The 14,946-nt window shown below is 44.2% G+C and overlaps 2 protein-coding genes across 3 annotated transcripts in view; both read left to right on the top strand.

The window, feature by feature from the left end:
- The window catches only part of LOC119461488 (procathepsin L), a 392,372-nt gene that overhangs the window by 295,620 nt on the left and 81,806 nt on the right, over positions 1 to 14,946 (top strand). The window lies entirely within an intron of this gene.
- On the top strand, positions 98 to 13,798 carry LOC119462233 (procathepsin L). Its single transcript, XM_037723580.2, has 7 exons — positions 98 to 218; positions 1,184 to 1,326; positions 5,891 to 6,088; positions 11,151 to 11,345; positions 11,859 to 12,027; positions 12,294 to 12,402; positions 13,114 to 13,798. Exons 1-7 carry the CDS (start codon positions 101 to 103, stop codon positions 13,211 to 13,213), a joined length of 1,032 nt encoding a protein of 343 aa, XP_037579508.1. The 5' UTR covers positions 98 to 100; the 3' UTR covers positions 13,214 to 13,798.

Genomic DNA, 14,946 nt, shown 5'->3' with positions numbered 1-14,946 from the left:
TGTTTTGTTTTGTCTTCAAAGAAATATCCCAAAAGCGATTTCGGAGGGAACTAACCGAACCGTGTATTCATTGTTCGCCTAAACTGCCAGCAGAGCAACCATGAAATCTCTGTGGATTTTCACCGCTGTGTTCCTGGAGTACCTCGTGGCTACTGGTTCACACGCATCTCCGGACTTCTGGGTTCACGCACAGTGGACCGAGTTCAAGGCCTTATATCGTAAGTACATCGATTCCATTTGAAATGCATCGAGACCACTCTGAAAAAAAAAAAAAAACACGCCGAAAAGCAGCGGTTCCTCTCGCCAGCGATTTTCTCTGTAGAGTCGAAGAACGAAGGCCTTCGCCGATAATCCTTGGTTGACGAAAACGCTCGTAACTTTCTATACAGCGCTAAACGCATTTAATTTCCTTTTAAGTTTGATATGACGCGGCCACACGCGAAAAACAGCATATCTTGCCTGTGGCGCGCTGTTCCCCTTTGGGGACAGAAAGTATTAGAGGGAAAACCAGCGACAGAAGTAACATGAGAAGTGACCAAAAATTAATTTATCGTTCGCAACATTATCAGCTGTAACTTCCAATGGTCAATCAGCATACGCTGATCACATAATCGCGACACCAGGCGTGTATTAAACGGAAACTTTAGCCTCCCAAGATGTCACAACGTATTCGAGAGTGAGAGGGTCGTTGAATTTGTCAGCACAAGGAAATGTGGAATAAAATACTAATTAAAGAAAAGTCTCCACCAGTTTTAAGCTCTCGTGTAAATTGTACTGCCTTGCTCAACAATCTGAGTCACGAACAACACTTAGTTCTGTTCGGGGATTTTTGCTCTCAAATGATTAACATAAATGTGTATATAGTTTATTATTGCAAGAATGTGTCGAGTGCATGCATCATGTCTATAGGGCTCTTTTATGCACAACCTATTTATATACGAATGCTTTATTTTCATAAGCGAAGAGAGAACGCGTCATGCCTATAAATAGATATACGAATGACGTATAACCTATTTTACATTGGACCGGCCACTAGCCACTCAGGCTGTCGGTCCAATTATCCTGTACCATGCTTATTTGTGCACCTCAATGAGGCTGCGAGCCTGTCAAAATGAGACTGAGCAGGGCGCTGTAGATGAACATACGCGGAGGACATTCATGGTATCATCTCACTTCATTTCAGGCAAGAACTACAGCAGTGTGGAGGAGGAACTGTTCCGCAAGAAGATTTTCCTCGACAACCGCTACATGATCGCCAAGCACAACGAGCGATACGGCCGGCGTCTTGTTTCCTACAAGCTCAAGATGAACCAGTACGGAGACCTGGTGAGTCGAGCGTATAGTGGCGTGCAGTCTGTAGATGAGTGGCGACCAATTTCGCGATCACGTATGAGCAGATGAACTTACAGGAACGGCATCTTAGGAGCACTGTACTAAAATTTAAAAAAAATGAATTAAATTCTGGGGTTTCTGATTATGAGGTAGTGTGCGGTATGAGGTAGGTTATGAGGAATTCCGTAGTGTGCACATGATGGTATGGTATGATAAAACTTAATTACGGTCCCTCGGAACGCGCGTCAGGAAAAAAAAATGACCCCGTGATGTTTTTTTTTTTTTTAACGTGCACCTAAATCTAAGTACTCAAACGTTCTTGCATTTCGCTCTATCGAAATTGGGCCGCCACGTCCAGGATCGAACCAGCGAGCTTGAGCTTTGAGGTTGGCCTCGTTACTGAAGTTTGCTAACTTGTGATGGGGGAGGACAGCTAGGGGATATGCCAAACTCTGCAAGTGCGCTTCCTCTCACATCTTGTTTGACCAATACAAGCTGGCGGATGTCGCACTAGAAGTGTAAATATAGCCAGCGCTACAGTTGCCACCATCTCTTCCTTACAACATCCCTGCTGTTTTCAAGCCTACCCTCTGCCCAATGGTGCCGTGAGCAGGAGGTCGGCCATCTTGTGCAGGGAAATCTAATAGTGTGGCAAAGCCTACTTCCAGCTTTTCGACTAATCCCCACAGGATATCCCCAGAGGAGATCCGCCTGCATGTGTATGTCGCCTATACTTTCTGGCTTCTCGTCACCTGAAAGTTTTGGAAAGGCACTATTTAGAAAATTGCGATGCCTCCTATCTATAGGGTCGTTTGTGACCTATCGATAACGTCGGCTTTAAACACCCTAAATCTAGGAGCAGGAGGAGGAAAAAGAAGAAAGGAAAGGCAGGGAGGTCAACCAGACGCACGTCCGGTTTGCTACGCTACACGGGGGAAGGGGATTAAAGGGATGAAAAGAAAGGAGAGAGAGGGAAGAAAGTACTCGCAGTATGAACACGTGCGGTTGTCCAACACTTCACAGTCGGTCACTGAGGCCAGTCGACTTCATAAATTTTAACAATGCCCGCGTCGCTTTGTGAGCCTGCGACGCGTGGGGCCACGGTCCAAGAATCTTTGTCTCTGAAAACGGTCTCCTGTCTAATTTGTTTAACACACTCCGGAGAATGTCGCGTTCGGTCTCATAAAGATGACAAAAACACAACACGTGTTCCACCGTCTCCTCACAGTTGCACGAGTAACAGATTGGTGTGTCGGACATGCCCAGAAGGAATGAGTACGCTTTCGTAAAAGCCACCCCTAACCACAGGCGGCACAGTAAAGTTGCATCACGGCGGGGTAAGTTCGATGGAATTTGTAGCCTCAGTGTAGGATCCAGCCGGTGGAGATGACAGTACGTAAAAATCGGGCTGCTCCATGACGTTTCTGTCTCGTAAACGAAGGCCCCTCGCTGTGTCTGTCCTTGATAAGGGTATAGGAACAGTTAGGGCTTCCTTATGAGCTGACCGGGCGGCATCATCAGCAAGGTCATTACCGACGATGCCACAGTGCCCCGGCAGCCATTGAAAGATGATGTCATGTCCGTTCATGAGGGCTTGATGGAGAACCTCTCTGGTCTCAAACACCAGTTGTTCATGTGTTTTGCGTCGTAATGCTGACTGCAGACTCTGAAGGGCTCCCTTGGAGTCACAAAAAATGACCCACTTTCGAGGTGGTGTTTCTGCGATGTAATTAACAGCAGCACGCAAGGCGGCAAGTTCTGTTGCCGTAGAAGTCGTTATGTGGGACACTTTGAACTTCCTCGTGACTTGTAAGGTCGGGATGATAAAAGCGCCTGTGGAGCTGGTGATTGATACAGATCCATCGGTGTAAACCTGCGTTCTTAGTTCATATGCATCGTTAAACAATGACAATGTCAACTGTCGTAGAGCTACCGTGGAATGACGGAGCTTTTTCGTAATTCCCAGAATCGTGAGGTGTACTTGTGGCTGTCGTAGACACCACGGGGGTGACAGTGGTCTTGCTGCTGGTGTAAATCCCGATGGAAGGCAGCCTCGATGTGTCGCAACAAGTTTCGAAAACGTGGCCTGAGGTCTTTGTGCCGGCAAAGCAGCAATGTGATGACTAGGTACGCGACACCGGTGTCGAATGTGTGCTCTGAGGTTGTCAACCGTAATGTATGTTGTAATCAAGTAGTCTCTAGCAATCACGATTGTTGCATTAGTCGAGGCGCATCGTGGAAGTACAAGACATGTCCGCAGAGCCTGGCCTTGCAAACTTTGGAGGGTACGAATATTTGTTTTGCATGTATTCGCTAAAACCGGCAAGCTGTATCGTAAAAAGCCCAGAAACAGTGTTCTGTACAGCTGCAGCATGGACCGCACCGACGTTCCCCAAGTTTTTCCACACAGGAACTTCATTATATGTATAATCGAAATTAGTCTCCGCTTCAGGTAGATGCAGTGGGGGCTCCATGAAAGGTTCCTGTCAATAATCACACCTAAGAAGCGGTGAGACTTCTGGTATGTAATAGCCTGGCCATTGAGAGAAACAGGGTACGGTGTCATGGGTTTGCGCGTAAACGCAATGAGCGCACATTTTTCGATGGACATAGTAAGGCCTTGTTTTCTGAGATACGAACAAGTTAGGGTGGCTGCCCGCTGAATTCTTGCGCGCACTTGAAGACGAGTCACCGCAGAAGACCAAAGACAAATATCGTCGGCGTAGATCGACAGGTGTATTGTCTTGAGTAATAGTTCAGCAAGGCCAATCATAGCTAGGTTAAAGAGAATAGGGCTCAATACCCCCAAAATCTAAATACCCTAAATCTAAAGGGCTATATGTCATATGCTGTTCACATGTGTTTGTCTAGACACCAGATGTTATGACATTAAAAATGTCGTTTTAGGCACTATATATAACAGACATGAAATCTGTCATTGAAGGCATATATAGGCGCCAAATACTGTCATTTAGACATATGTATAGGCTCAAATTATAACTTCAGTTGTGTATCTGAGGGTAAATTATGATTTTCTAATGAACACAGGTCCACAAACCCCTTTTTTGTGAAATTAATTTTATTTTCTCAGTATAATGGAATGAGGCAAGTTGCGTAGATTACAAAATATTTATCTAAACTCTAGTGTGACTAGACACCATGAGAAAAGTTGTGGAAGCAGTGACAAACAAGCACCGCCTCAGGATGCACGGGTTTCATGCTGTGCCTTTTTTCCACCGAATATTAGTTTGCATACGTAAAAGGACCGCTCAACATCTATATACCGAATTTAGCGGCGCATGCTTTTACTTCGTAACTTTCGATGATCCAATGCTTTCTCGAATTTCTGAATGTTCGCCCGTCAGAACCTTTGACAGTTCTTCTAGTACCTAAAACGCAGCATTTTTGTCCGATGAAGAATAAAGTTTCGAACTAACTCTATCGACAACTGAAGCTTCGAATTAACTTTATCAGCGACTGAAATTTCGAACTAACTCTATCAGCAACATGTCCGTTGGGAAGGGTGGCGAACCCTTCCTGAACGTCCAAAGTGAGCCCCGCATTCTGGTTCAGAATAACGCCCGAGCATTCAAGTTTCTCCGTAATGTCGGCTAAAAATGTGAAGCGGGCGCACAAGCACGGTGTCACCTCCAAGTGTATAATTGCGTAGAGCATTTAAAGCCCTTCTCACAGCGATGCTCTCGTCTGCTGTAAAGCTATTAATAACATCCTTTGCACCGGAAAAACGCTTGTGGTAATATTCGGCTTCTCTCAGCCAAGTTCCCCAATGAACTATAAGATTATGGTAGGAAAAAGCCCGGCAAAATGTTTTCTTTTTCTTTTTTAGGCTCTTAAAATCTTATATTGGGTACCAACATAGAAATAGGCATTTATAGGTGCCCTCGATAAAGGTTCCACTGAAATGTTTCTAGACCCACAGATGGTGCTTATATGTTATAACTAGGCGCGACAAGGGCGTAAGGAAGAAATAGGCATTTCACCTAAAGTCTCTATTTATAACCGTACACTTGATACTGTATTAACTTTTTTAACGTTCTTCCGTTTTAGCCGTTTCTCTTTAGAGTTGAGAGCCTATGAATAACAACTTCTCTCCATACTGCCCGTCCATTGAAGATGAAAGGCTTGCCCTCCGCACCGCTCTAAACCAGCGGGACGGAGTACGTTTCTCATTGGACAACATATTGGGACCACGGTCGTCTCGTACATCACATCTGCAGAAGGCCACAAAAGCGCTGCTGCGCTTTCTGACGGCAACAGGGATGAACGAGCGTCTGTGATACAGCGCTGAGAATTAACAACATCGGCTGGCACGATTATTGGAATTTCTGTCCCCTTTTTAATCGCTTCCTCCCATCACCCTTTCCCCAGGGCAGGGTAGCCAACCGGGCTTCGTCCCTGGTTAACTTTCTTGCTTTACTTATCCTTCGCTCTCTCACACACACTCCTACAGGTATGACTGTCACGTCACTCCTTAGTAGGGCAATTGCGTAGTATTTTACACGGCTATAAGCGGCCTTTATTTTGTCTCCATGTGCAGCTGCAGCAGGAGTTCGAAGAGATGATGGGCTCAGGCGTACGAGTCAGCGGCGACCCACTGGGTCGCATGAACGAGTCGACGTTCCTGCCCCCGCAGAACATGGACACCTCGCTGCCCAAGTCGGTCGACTGGCGAAGCACCCTCGTCTCATCCGTAAAGGACCAGGGATTGTGCGGCGCCTGCTGGGCCTTCAGTGCGGTGAGTGGCAGTCCTCCCGCCTTATGCACACTCGAACTTATACACCAGATGCTTCTTTTTTTTATGGGGAACACTTCTTCTTCTTTCTGGGGTTTTACGTGCCAAAACCAGTTCTGATTATGAGGCACGCCGTAGTGGAGGGCTCCTCCGGATTAATTTTGACCACCCGGGGTTCTTTAACGTGCACTACAACGCAAGCACACGGGCGTTTTAGTGCACTTACTTCAAAGTGACACTAAAGTAAAGTATTAGGTCAAGCTACATTGAAATATTAGGCTTCTGTAATGACGAATTCGTCATTAGTAGTGAGAACACGGCTTCTGCAAGCGAGAGAACAACAAAAATGGAACATAGGAACGGCACAACCACTTGAGGACTACGGTACCTCTTCTGTGACGTCAGCTGGCTGAATTGCAGGGAGCGCCGAACAAAGGCAGGTCACGCGGAGGTTACGTCAACTCGCTCCTTTTGGCGCGGGTGGTTCAAATTTAGGAGCAGCAACAGTATACCTTCGGCGGTAATTTTCTATGCAACAAAGTGGCATATCGGTTAACAGGGAACGATGATCGACTTCTAGACAAATAATTTATTGATCTAGCTCGACATAATATTATCCTTTAGTGGCCCTTTAATGGGCCGTTGAAGAGAAAAAAAGGAAAGCGCCAACCACCTTTCGAGGCTAAAGACGACAAGGTCGACGTACATGGTGGTCCAAATGATTTAGTGTTTAAACGTTGATTATGTCGCTGCATTCTGTCTCTTCCTGTCTCTTTTCCATGTTCTTTATTCCCTCATTTTGTATTTTATTTGTATTGTATTTCACACGCAATTACGTCGAGCATGTTTTTAGCGTGAACACTTAATTGACCCTTTCTTCTTCTTCTTTTTTTTTTCACGAAAAGGTCATGTGTGCTTTACCTCAGCATTTCTATATCTACGGCGGTGCACCCTTTACAGGAGTACAATAAATGTGGTTATCTTTTTTATTATAATGACGTTAATTACGCCTGTTCCCCTAATATTACCTAGTCTACAATTAATTCGTGCGTCTTCCTCGTTGAGACCTAGATTTTAATACTTGTTGCGACTTACTAGGACACCCTAGGAGCGCGAAAGAGCCGTTTTTGCTCAAAGGGTCCCTCACCAGGTCTGGCCATTTTGAGCTGAGAAGAGCAGTGCATACAATGCGCGCTAACGATCGTGTCTGCTAATTATTACATCGCTACGCTCCGCGGAAAGAGCATAAATTTCAAACCAAACGCCGTTCACCCTTTCCCTCGCGGGCGCCGCGCTCCCAGCCGGAGAGTCGACGTCGATTGCGCAAGCGCGCCTACGTACATGGAAGGGCTTTGGCGTCACTCAAAATGACACGTGACTTCGAGAATTATTCAAGGCAACAACAGTTATTTGTTCGGTCTGTTGCTTCAATATACGAGTTAAAGTTTAGAGAAATAATAGTATGTTTTACGTCGTACCGTAGCAAGAGAGATGTACTCCCGTTTCGTCTGCTTGTTCCCACGTCCTGCAGTCGCGCGCACGGAGAACGAAACTACGTCATTTTCTACCGTGTTTCAGCACCGCGATCATGCTATGGGATCCGCTTGTGTTTGCCTCAGTGTTCGTGTAGCACTGACTTATACCACTCGTGTTCTCGTGTACAGCGCTCAAAATCGTCCGCTACGCGAAACGAGACAAACGAAGCAGCTCGCGCGCGAGACCGTCACCGGAAGTGCGACACTCACCAAAAGCACGAGATAGAGAGAGAGAGAGCGAGAAAAAAAAAAGAAGGCGGGGCCTGTGAGATACTCGTCACGCGATCCTCCGGCTCCAGTATGGGAGGTTGCAGGGAAGGAATTTCGCTTGCGGAGGATAGACGGGGCAAGTGGAGAGTGTCCGTGTTGGCGGTGACACTCACCTCCGGAAATCATGAGTTGGCGGCACTTCAAATTCCCATCTCTGCTATTATTGAACGAATTTGAAAAATTCTTGCCGTAGGACAGTCCTTAGAGGGCACGCAATAACTTCCAGCGTATAACCAAAATTCGTTATGTGGCCTGGTGAGGGGCCCTTTAGAGTGATTACAAGATACCCAGATCTCAGATGTGACAAACCCGTGTCAAGCCAGCTAAGATGACCTTGTCTTCCAAATTAAGTTGAACTTTATCTTAGGGAGAGTTGAAAAAAGCTCAGGGACATATCGCTTTTCCAGTCTGTTCTTATTAGCTACTGGTAGTTACAAACACGAAAAAGACGTTTTTTGTATAAGTGCTATGATTAGAGGCTGAAAGCAACATCTCCGTGTACGTGCACAAAACAGCTGTCTTCCATCGTTAGTTATAGTAAAAACAACTTTTGCTTACTTTAATTAATTAAACACGGTGGTGATGATGTAACACAGTGTGGTAAGTTTACGTGCGGATTGCTCGTCTAGCATTTCCATGCCTTCTCGCGGTGTTCCAAACGCGTGTCCGCGGGTTCTTTTCGCCGCCTGTCACGACAGAACTGTCTAGGTCAAATAATTGTCAATTTTCACAAAGAGCTAATGGCAAGAAACCAATGAAACCATTTCCACACAGTTCAGCATGCATCTGAATTCATATCCGGGATGAATATATTACGTTGTGGCTTAGTTAATTTCGAAAGGGACTGCGCTATATATAATAGTACGAGGCACGTGTCTCAGGATGGTATTACTCAGTTTTCTACAATATATAAAAAAGAAAAAGTATCTCTTACTGTGAGACGATGCTCGGTAAGCGAGAAGAGACGCATAAACAAAAGACAAGTAGCGACGCCACTTTCAAGTTCGCCTACCAGTTCGCTGTGACGTCATAAATCTTTGATGATGTGTTCTCGAGCCCAGTTAAGTTTTTTATCGGCAAAGATGGACTACACTGTAGTCTAAAGGAGCCGAAGACTGAACTTAGCAAGTCTCGAGCACTTAGAATGAGCAAAAAAAAAAAAAAAAAAAACCAAATACGAGATAAAAAAATACTTTCAAAACCGTGACGTCACATTGACGTACCAGTGCTGGGGGTTTCAGCGCGAAATTCAAGAAATAATGCTTTGACCTTCACTTCCTCTTATAATAATCAACCTATTACAGCGAAATTCACGAAAATACAATCTTTTAAAAAATACTTTTTTTTTTAGTCTAAGTGCTTTTCTTTAACGCCCCTTTTTTAAAAAAATTGCAGATAGACTACACGGCTAGGTGGACATAACCAGCAACAATATTTTTCAATGATAATTTCGCTAACTAACTAAAATGCTAATTAACTTTCTAATTATTAAGTTTGAGGCACTTGTTGCAATTGCGAAACGTAAGTCGAGAAATGGTGAAGTCGCGTCTGCTTAGCATAAACATTAAGACTAGTACCACTTTCGAGATATCTCCCCCTGAAATGTGCTAAAAAAATGCTCAGGCCTTCCAGTTCAGATCGTCCCAAACTGATAGACGCACACTTTTGATGAATTGTTAACTGGAACGCTAATGTATTTCGTAGCACATATTAATGTCGCATATCTCGAAAGTGGCGCTCGTCTTGGGATTTCTGCTAAGCAGACGTGACTTCCCTGCTACTCGGCTTCAATTTAGCAAATAACAACACGTGTCTTAAGTTAGTAATTAAAAGGTAATTAACATAATTAAGTTGGTTAGCTAAATTATCGTTTAAGATTGTTTTTGCTGCTTATGTCCACCTAGCCACGTGGCCTATCAGCAATAACGGCAGAGGCCTAGATATGACAGTCTTATTTAAAAGTGTTCCGCATAAAAATAAACACCTGATATTGTACTTATTACTGCGCTCCTTTACGAACGAGTCAGTTCATCTTTGAGAAACAGTAACAAGTGGTCGGAGACCAACAAAACTAACAAAAATGTCGTAGGGCCCACGGGTCAACAATTTCACTTTCCAAAAACGCGCACATGTTTTTCTGAAAGAGATTTTGGAGCTCATTCATATTGTCGATGAAACTATATAGAATAAGAACTGCGTATGCAAATATTTTATCTGGTCAATATGACATTGTATATTGTATTTCATTTTTCTTTTAAAGCAGTGACATATTTCATTCCTCTCCCTCTCTACTGAAATTTCGTGTTTTGAATATTTGCAATGTAAATTACGCATTGACACGTCTTTCTTTCTATATTGTGAAATTTTGTGGGAATGGTATTTGCTGTACTTATGTCATTTTATTTGCGATGTGCTTCTTTAGCCTTTGTGATGTTAATTAGTCACTGTCCTTCATTGACGCTCTTCGGCGATTCGAGAGCTGTGATTTCGCACTCAAGTACTTTCAGCGCCTATGTACTCGACGTCACGGAAGTGGCCCTCTGTTTCCCTAGCAACACCTCCTACTCTCTCTCTCCCCCCCCCTCCTCTCCTAATGTCCTTAGTGAGAGCTCTCCCATACAGGGGCTAGATGCATGAAGACCACATTCTCAGCATTCTGAGATTCCAATGCGCAGACCACAGACGGTCGAAATCATTTCGCAGCCCTCCAACTAGCACACATATGAAAGATAAGAAATCGGTCGTTTATACAGAATCCTTCGTTATGAAAGTGTGAAACCGGGCTGGTTTGTATCCCATATTGATTTGACCTGCACAAAAACATACACGGAACACAAAGAAGCGACGAGGACTAGCGCTGTTTTACTTCGTTATACCGGTAATTTCGTTGTAGAGCCGTTCGGCTGTATACGCGTTTGTATTTCACGAACCTGGTTGAGCTTCCGTGCAGCTGAAGCGATCGATTAGCGAATCAATGTAAATCATCAATGAATTACCTTCTTAATATTAAAATGACGCTGAAATATATTTACAGTCAGCCTATGTACTCGTATAATGGTGAGGGCTGCTCCTTTTCACATAGAAGTAATAATGACCAAGTCAATCAGGAAGTGCATAAATAAATAAATCGGTCAATAAATCAGGCCATCAACAGTCAATTCATTCATTCATTCATTCATTCATTCATTCATTCATTCATTCATTCATTCATTCATTCATTCATTCATTCATTCAACGCAAACACTCGTTGGCATACGCAGGCGGCCGCCATCGAGGGCCAGCACGCACGCAAGACCGGCCGCCTGGTGGAGCTGAGTGTCCAGGACCTGCTGGACTGCTGCGGCGAGGCCTACGAGAACAGCGGCTGTGCCGGGGGACTCATGGACAACGCCTTCCGCTGCACCCGAGACCGCGGCAGCATCGACACTGCGGACAGCTACCCTTACGTGGCAAAGGTCGCTCACTCCGCGCTCTTGAAGCTATTGCTCTGAATTATTGCCCAACGTTAGAAGTATCGTCCGAAGTCGGCTCACGTAAGCTAAACAAAGCGTAACTATAACAACCAGTTTGGGCGTGCCTGCGCCATGGGCAAAAAGTGTACTGATAAATTTCGAGTAGTTCGACTTCAATGCCTTACTCTTTCTCAGGGGGGAGGGGCATTCTGAAAAATTTCGTATGAAATTATGCCTGAGTTTATAGATACCCACGCCGCCCCCCCCCCCCGGTTCCCTTTCTTCTCGTTCAGACACACACACTTTATATATATATATATATATATATATATATATATATATATATATATATATATATATATATATATATATCCAAAATTTCGTAAAAGCGGGTTTTACTAAATTGGCGTTCGGCTGTATACGCATCAACGTTTCGGGGCGTGATATGCGGTTAGAAAATAGTTGCTACACCTGCAGGTGACGGCGTGCATCGCTCCTTTCTCTCTGCACTCGCAGGTGGGCCCGTGCCGCTTCAACAACAGCACAGCAGGTGCCTCGGTGTCCGGCCACATGGTGGTTCTGCCGCGTGATGACGAAAAGATGCTCCAGGTAGCCGTGGCCACCGTGGGACCCATCTCGGCTGCCGTCTACTCCAAGCTGCCCAACTTCCGGTTTTACTCGGAAGGTAATCTATCTATCTATCTATCTATCTATCTATCTATCTATCTATCTATCTATCTATCTATCTATCTATCTATCTATCTATCTATCTATCTATCTATCTATCTATCTATCTATCTATCTATCTATCTATCTATCTATCTATCTATCTATCTATCTATCTATCTATCTATCTATCTATCTATGTATCTATCTATCTAATGTAATTCTGTTCTGTTCTGTTCTGTCTAAAAAAATTCTTTTTTTTTTTTTTGTCATGACTTTACGCAGGCGTTTACAAGGATAACTTCTGTGGCATGTTTGAAGTGGACCACGCCGTGGTAGTCGTCGGTTACGGAGTCGCCGATGATGGGACATCGTACTGGATCCTTAAAAACAGGTGAGTCTTGTTTATTATTTTATTCGATTGTTGCAACAAAGACTCCGCTTCCAGGTAAGGAAATCGCACGGTACTAGTCAAAAGTATGCAAAATACCGATCCTCTGATAAAAAAAGAATATGTAATTCATTCGTTTGCAAGTAATTATGTTTACTAATTTATAGTTATCTGATAATATTAAATGCCCTGTCGAGCCAGTTGGCGAGGCATTACTAGACGAACATTATACGAGAGCAGACACGCATATCCAAAAAAGACAGAGAAGACCAGTTCCTCATTTTTTAAATTCTGGGGTTTCACGTGCCAAAATCACGATATGATTATGAGGTACGCCGTAGTGGGGGATCCCGAATTAATTTCGACCACCTGGGGTTCTTTAACGGGCACCCAATCGACGGTACATGGGCGTTCTTGCATTTCGCCCCCATCGAAATGCGACCGCCGCGGTATTTTCCTTTCAACGCCCCCTGAACACAACTCGTTTGTGATGCATCTTAGAATGCGTTCTAGCCACTCACGTCTTGTAAAATTTTTATTGTTTGCATTTTGTATTGAAACAGCCTTTCTTCCGAACGGAGTTTCTATCTGTTACATACTATTGGCTCACACAACGTTGGACGTCGCCTATGTAATCTCCACCTATAAAAAAGATCAAATTACAGCGTCTAAACTGATCCAGTCACATCTGTCGTGTGCTGCTTGTTTTTACAGCTGGGGCAAGAACTGGGGCCAGGGAGGCTACATGCGGCTAGCCAAGGATGCCAACAACCAGTGCGGAATCGCCACCCTGGCCAGCTTTCCGCTCGTCTAATCCAGAACCTCATCCAGAACAGGAAACAACGGCCCACTTAATTCACGACCTTGTTGGAAATGAACGAAATAGAGACCAAGGATGCCGCGGTTTCTTGGTCACCTTCAGTAGAGTGCGCGTAAAACAGTTCAATGGAACAGCGAGAGAGAGAGAGTGAGAGAGAGTGAAGGAGATAGATGCCCACCGCACTGGCGTCAATGCGATTAAGAAGGACCATTTCATCTGTTATGAGCGCTGCTATTGATTTGCGTTGTAACGTGCTGTAAATATGCACTCTGGGTCTCTTCCACAGTCGTAGCCCCTTGACATTGCTTAGACATGTGTCACGCTTAGATATGTGTGACGCCGAGATATGCACTTACTCATTTTCGCACGACTGTGTATACGGGACGACCTTTCTTAGCCACATTGCAAGGTGATGAGATGACTTTGAGTGCCCAAGTGGGGGGTTTAAGAAAAATAATACAAATAAGTGGTACATTCGATGCGGAGAACCTCTTCAAACATCCTACTGCTCTCAATTAAAGTTGCACTTCTGAACATTTTATTTCATCCACTGTTCGGGAAAGGCAGCTCACTTTTGAATAATGTGTTCAATAAAAGATTATCAGAAACCTTTCATCAGTATTCGTTATTACGAGTATTCATTACTATATTTGCTGCCTCCTTATGGTGGCACATTATTATTGTGCTAGCATCAATAGAAATATGGTTTTTCGGCTGTTGCTTTTGTTTACGGCCATAATATAACAACATAAAGTGAGCGCGTCAGTTTACTACGCATCACCATTTCACCATGCTCTTGTTAAGAAGTCAATAATGCCAGAATACGTCTGGAACTTTTTTTTTTATTAAGAAAGCTCGTCCGCGAACAACTTCCAAACGACTGTGAAAAAATTCACAAGCTAGTTGGGTGAACTCCTTCTCTTCCTTTTCACCAATACTAAAGCATCAGCTAGAACTGTTTGCTATACAATACATACCTCTGTCTTCCCATCTCTTAACTTTACGCCTATCACTTTTCGTTCTATCGCTCTTCACGTGATTCTTAGCTGATGTCCCACTTTCTTTGATATCCTCCGAATAACCTTTCCTTATACGGGTACTGTCAGCCCTTGCAGTTTTTCAGTCATTGTAACAATCGTCGCAGCTGTTCTTGCTGTTGTGTGGTCACCCATTCCGGTCAAATAGTACCTTCCGACAATGGCCGCCTTCCGATGACTGCCAGCGTAGAAGCCAGCATCATTCGCTGTGGTGCGGACTCAGCGCAGTCGCAAAACGCATGTTGCACAGTATCAAGTACTTGGAAGTGTTCACAGTTCGGGCTGTCGGCATTTTAAATAAGATGGGTGAGAGGAGGCAAATGAAAAAAAAAAAATATGCGCTGACTAATATCGCGTAAAAGACACGACAGAGAGATAAATCGGGTCATGGTCAATGGCGCGGCTCGTGTATGAGCGACAAGCGAAGAGCTACCGCAAAGTGTTTCAGCATGACGCAGACAATAGTGGAACACAACGTGACTACACGCTAACTTACAAATTCCCAAACTTAGGCTAAATACATGTATTGAAAGCTTTCTTTTTAAGAAAAAAAAAGAACTCCGTTGCATTATGCATCATGTTCGTGCTTCAATGCGGTGCTTCGCTAAGAAAAACAGCCGAACTGCATTCAAAGTGACAAAGTTACAGACTCAAAAGTATAATATTTAAACCTTAACGCACGTTTTGTTA

This window comes from Dermacentor silvarum, chromosome 8 (assembly GCF_013339745.2).
Source record: "Dermacentor silvarum isolate Dsil-2018 chromosome 8, BIME_Dsil_1.4, whole genome shotgun sequence".
NCBI classification, from domain to species: domain Eukaryota; kingdom Metazoa; phylum Arthropoda; class Arachnida; order Ixodida; family Ixodidae; genus Dermacentor; species Dermacentor silvarum.
The sequence above is the reverse complement of the archived record's forward strand: the minus strand, read 5'-3'. Positions and strand labels throughout refer to the sequence as shown.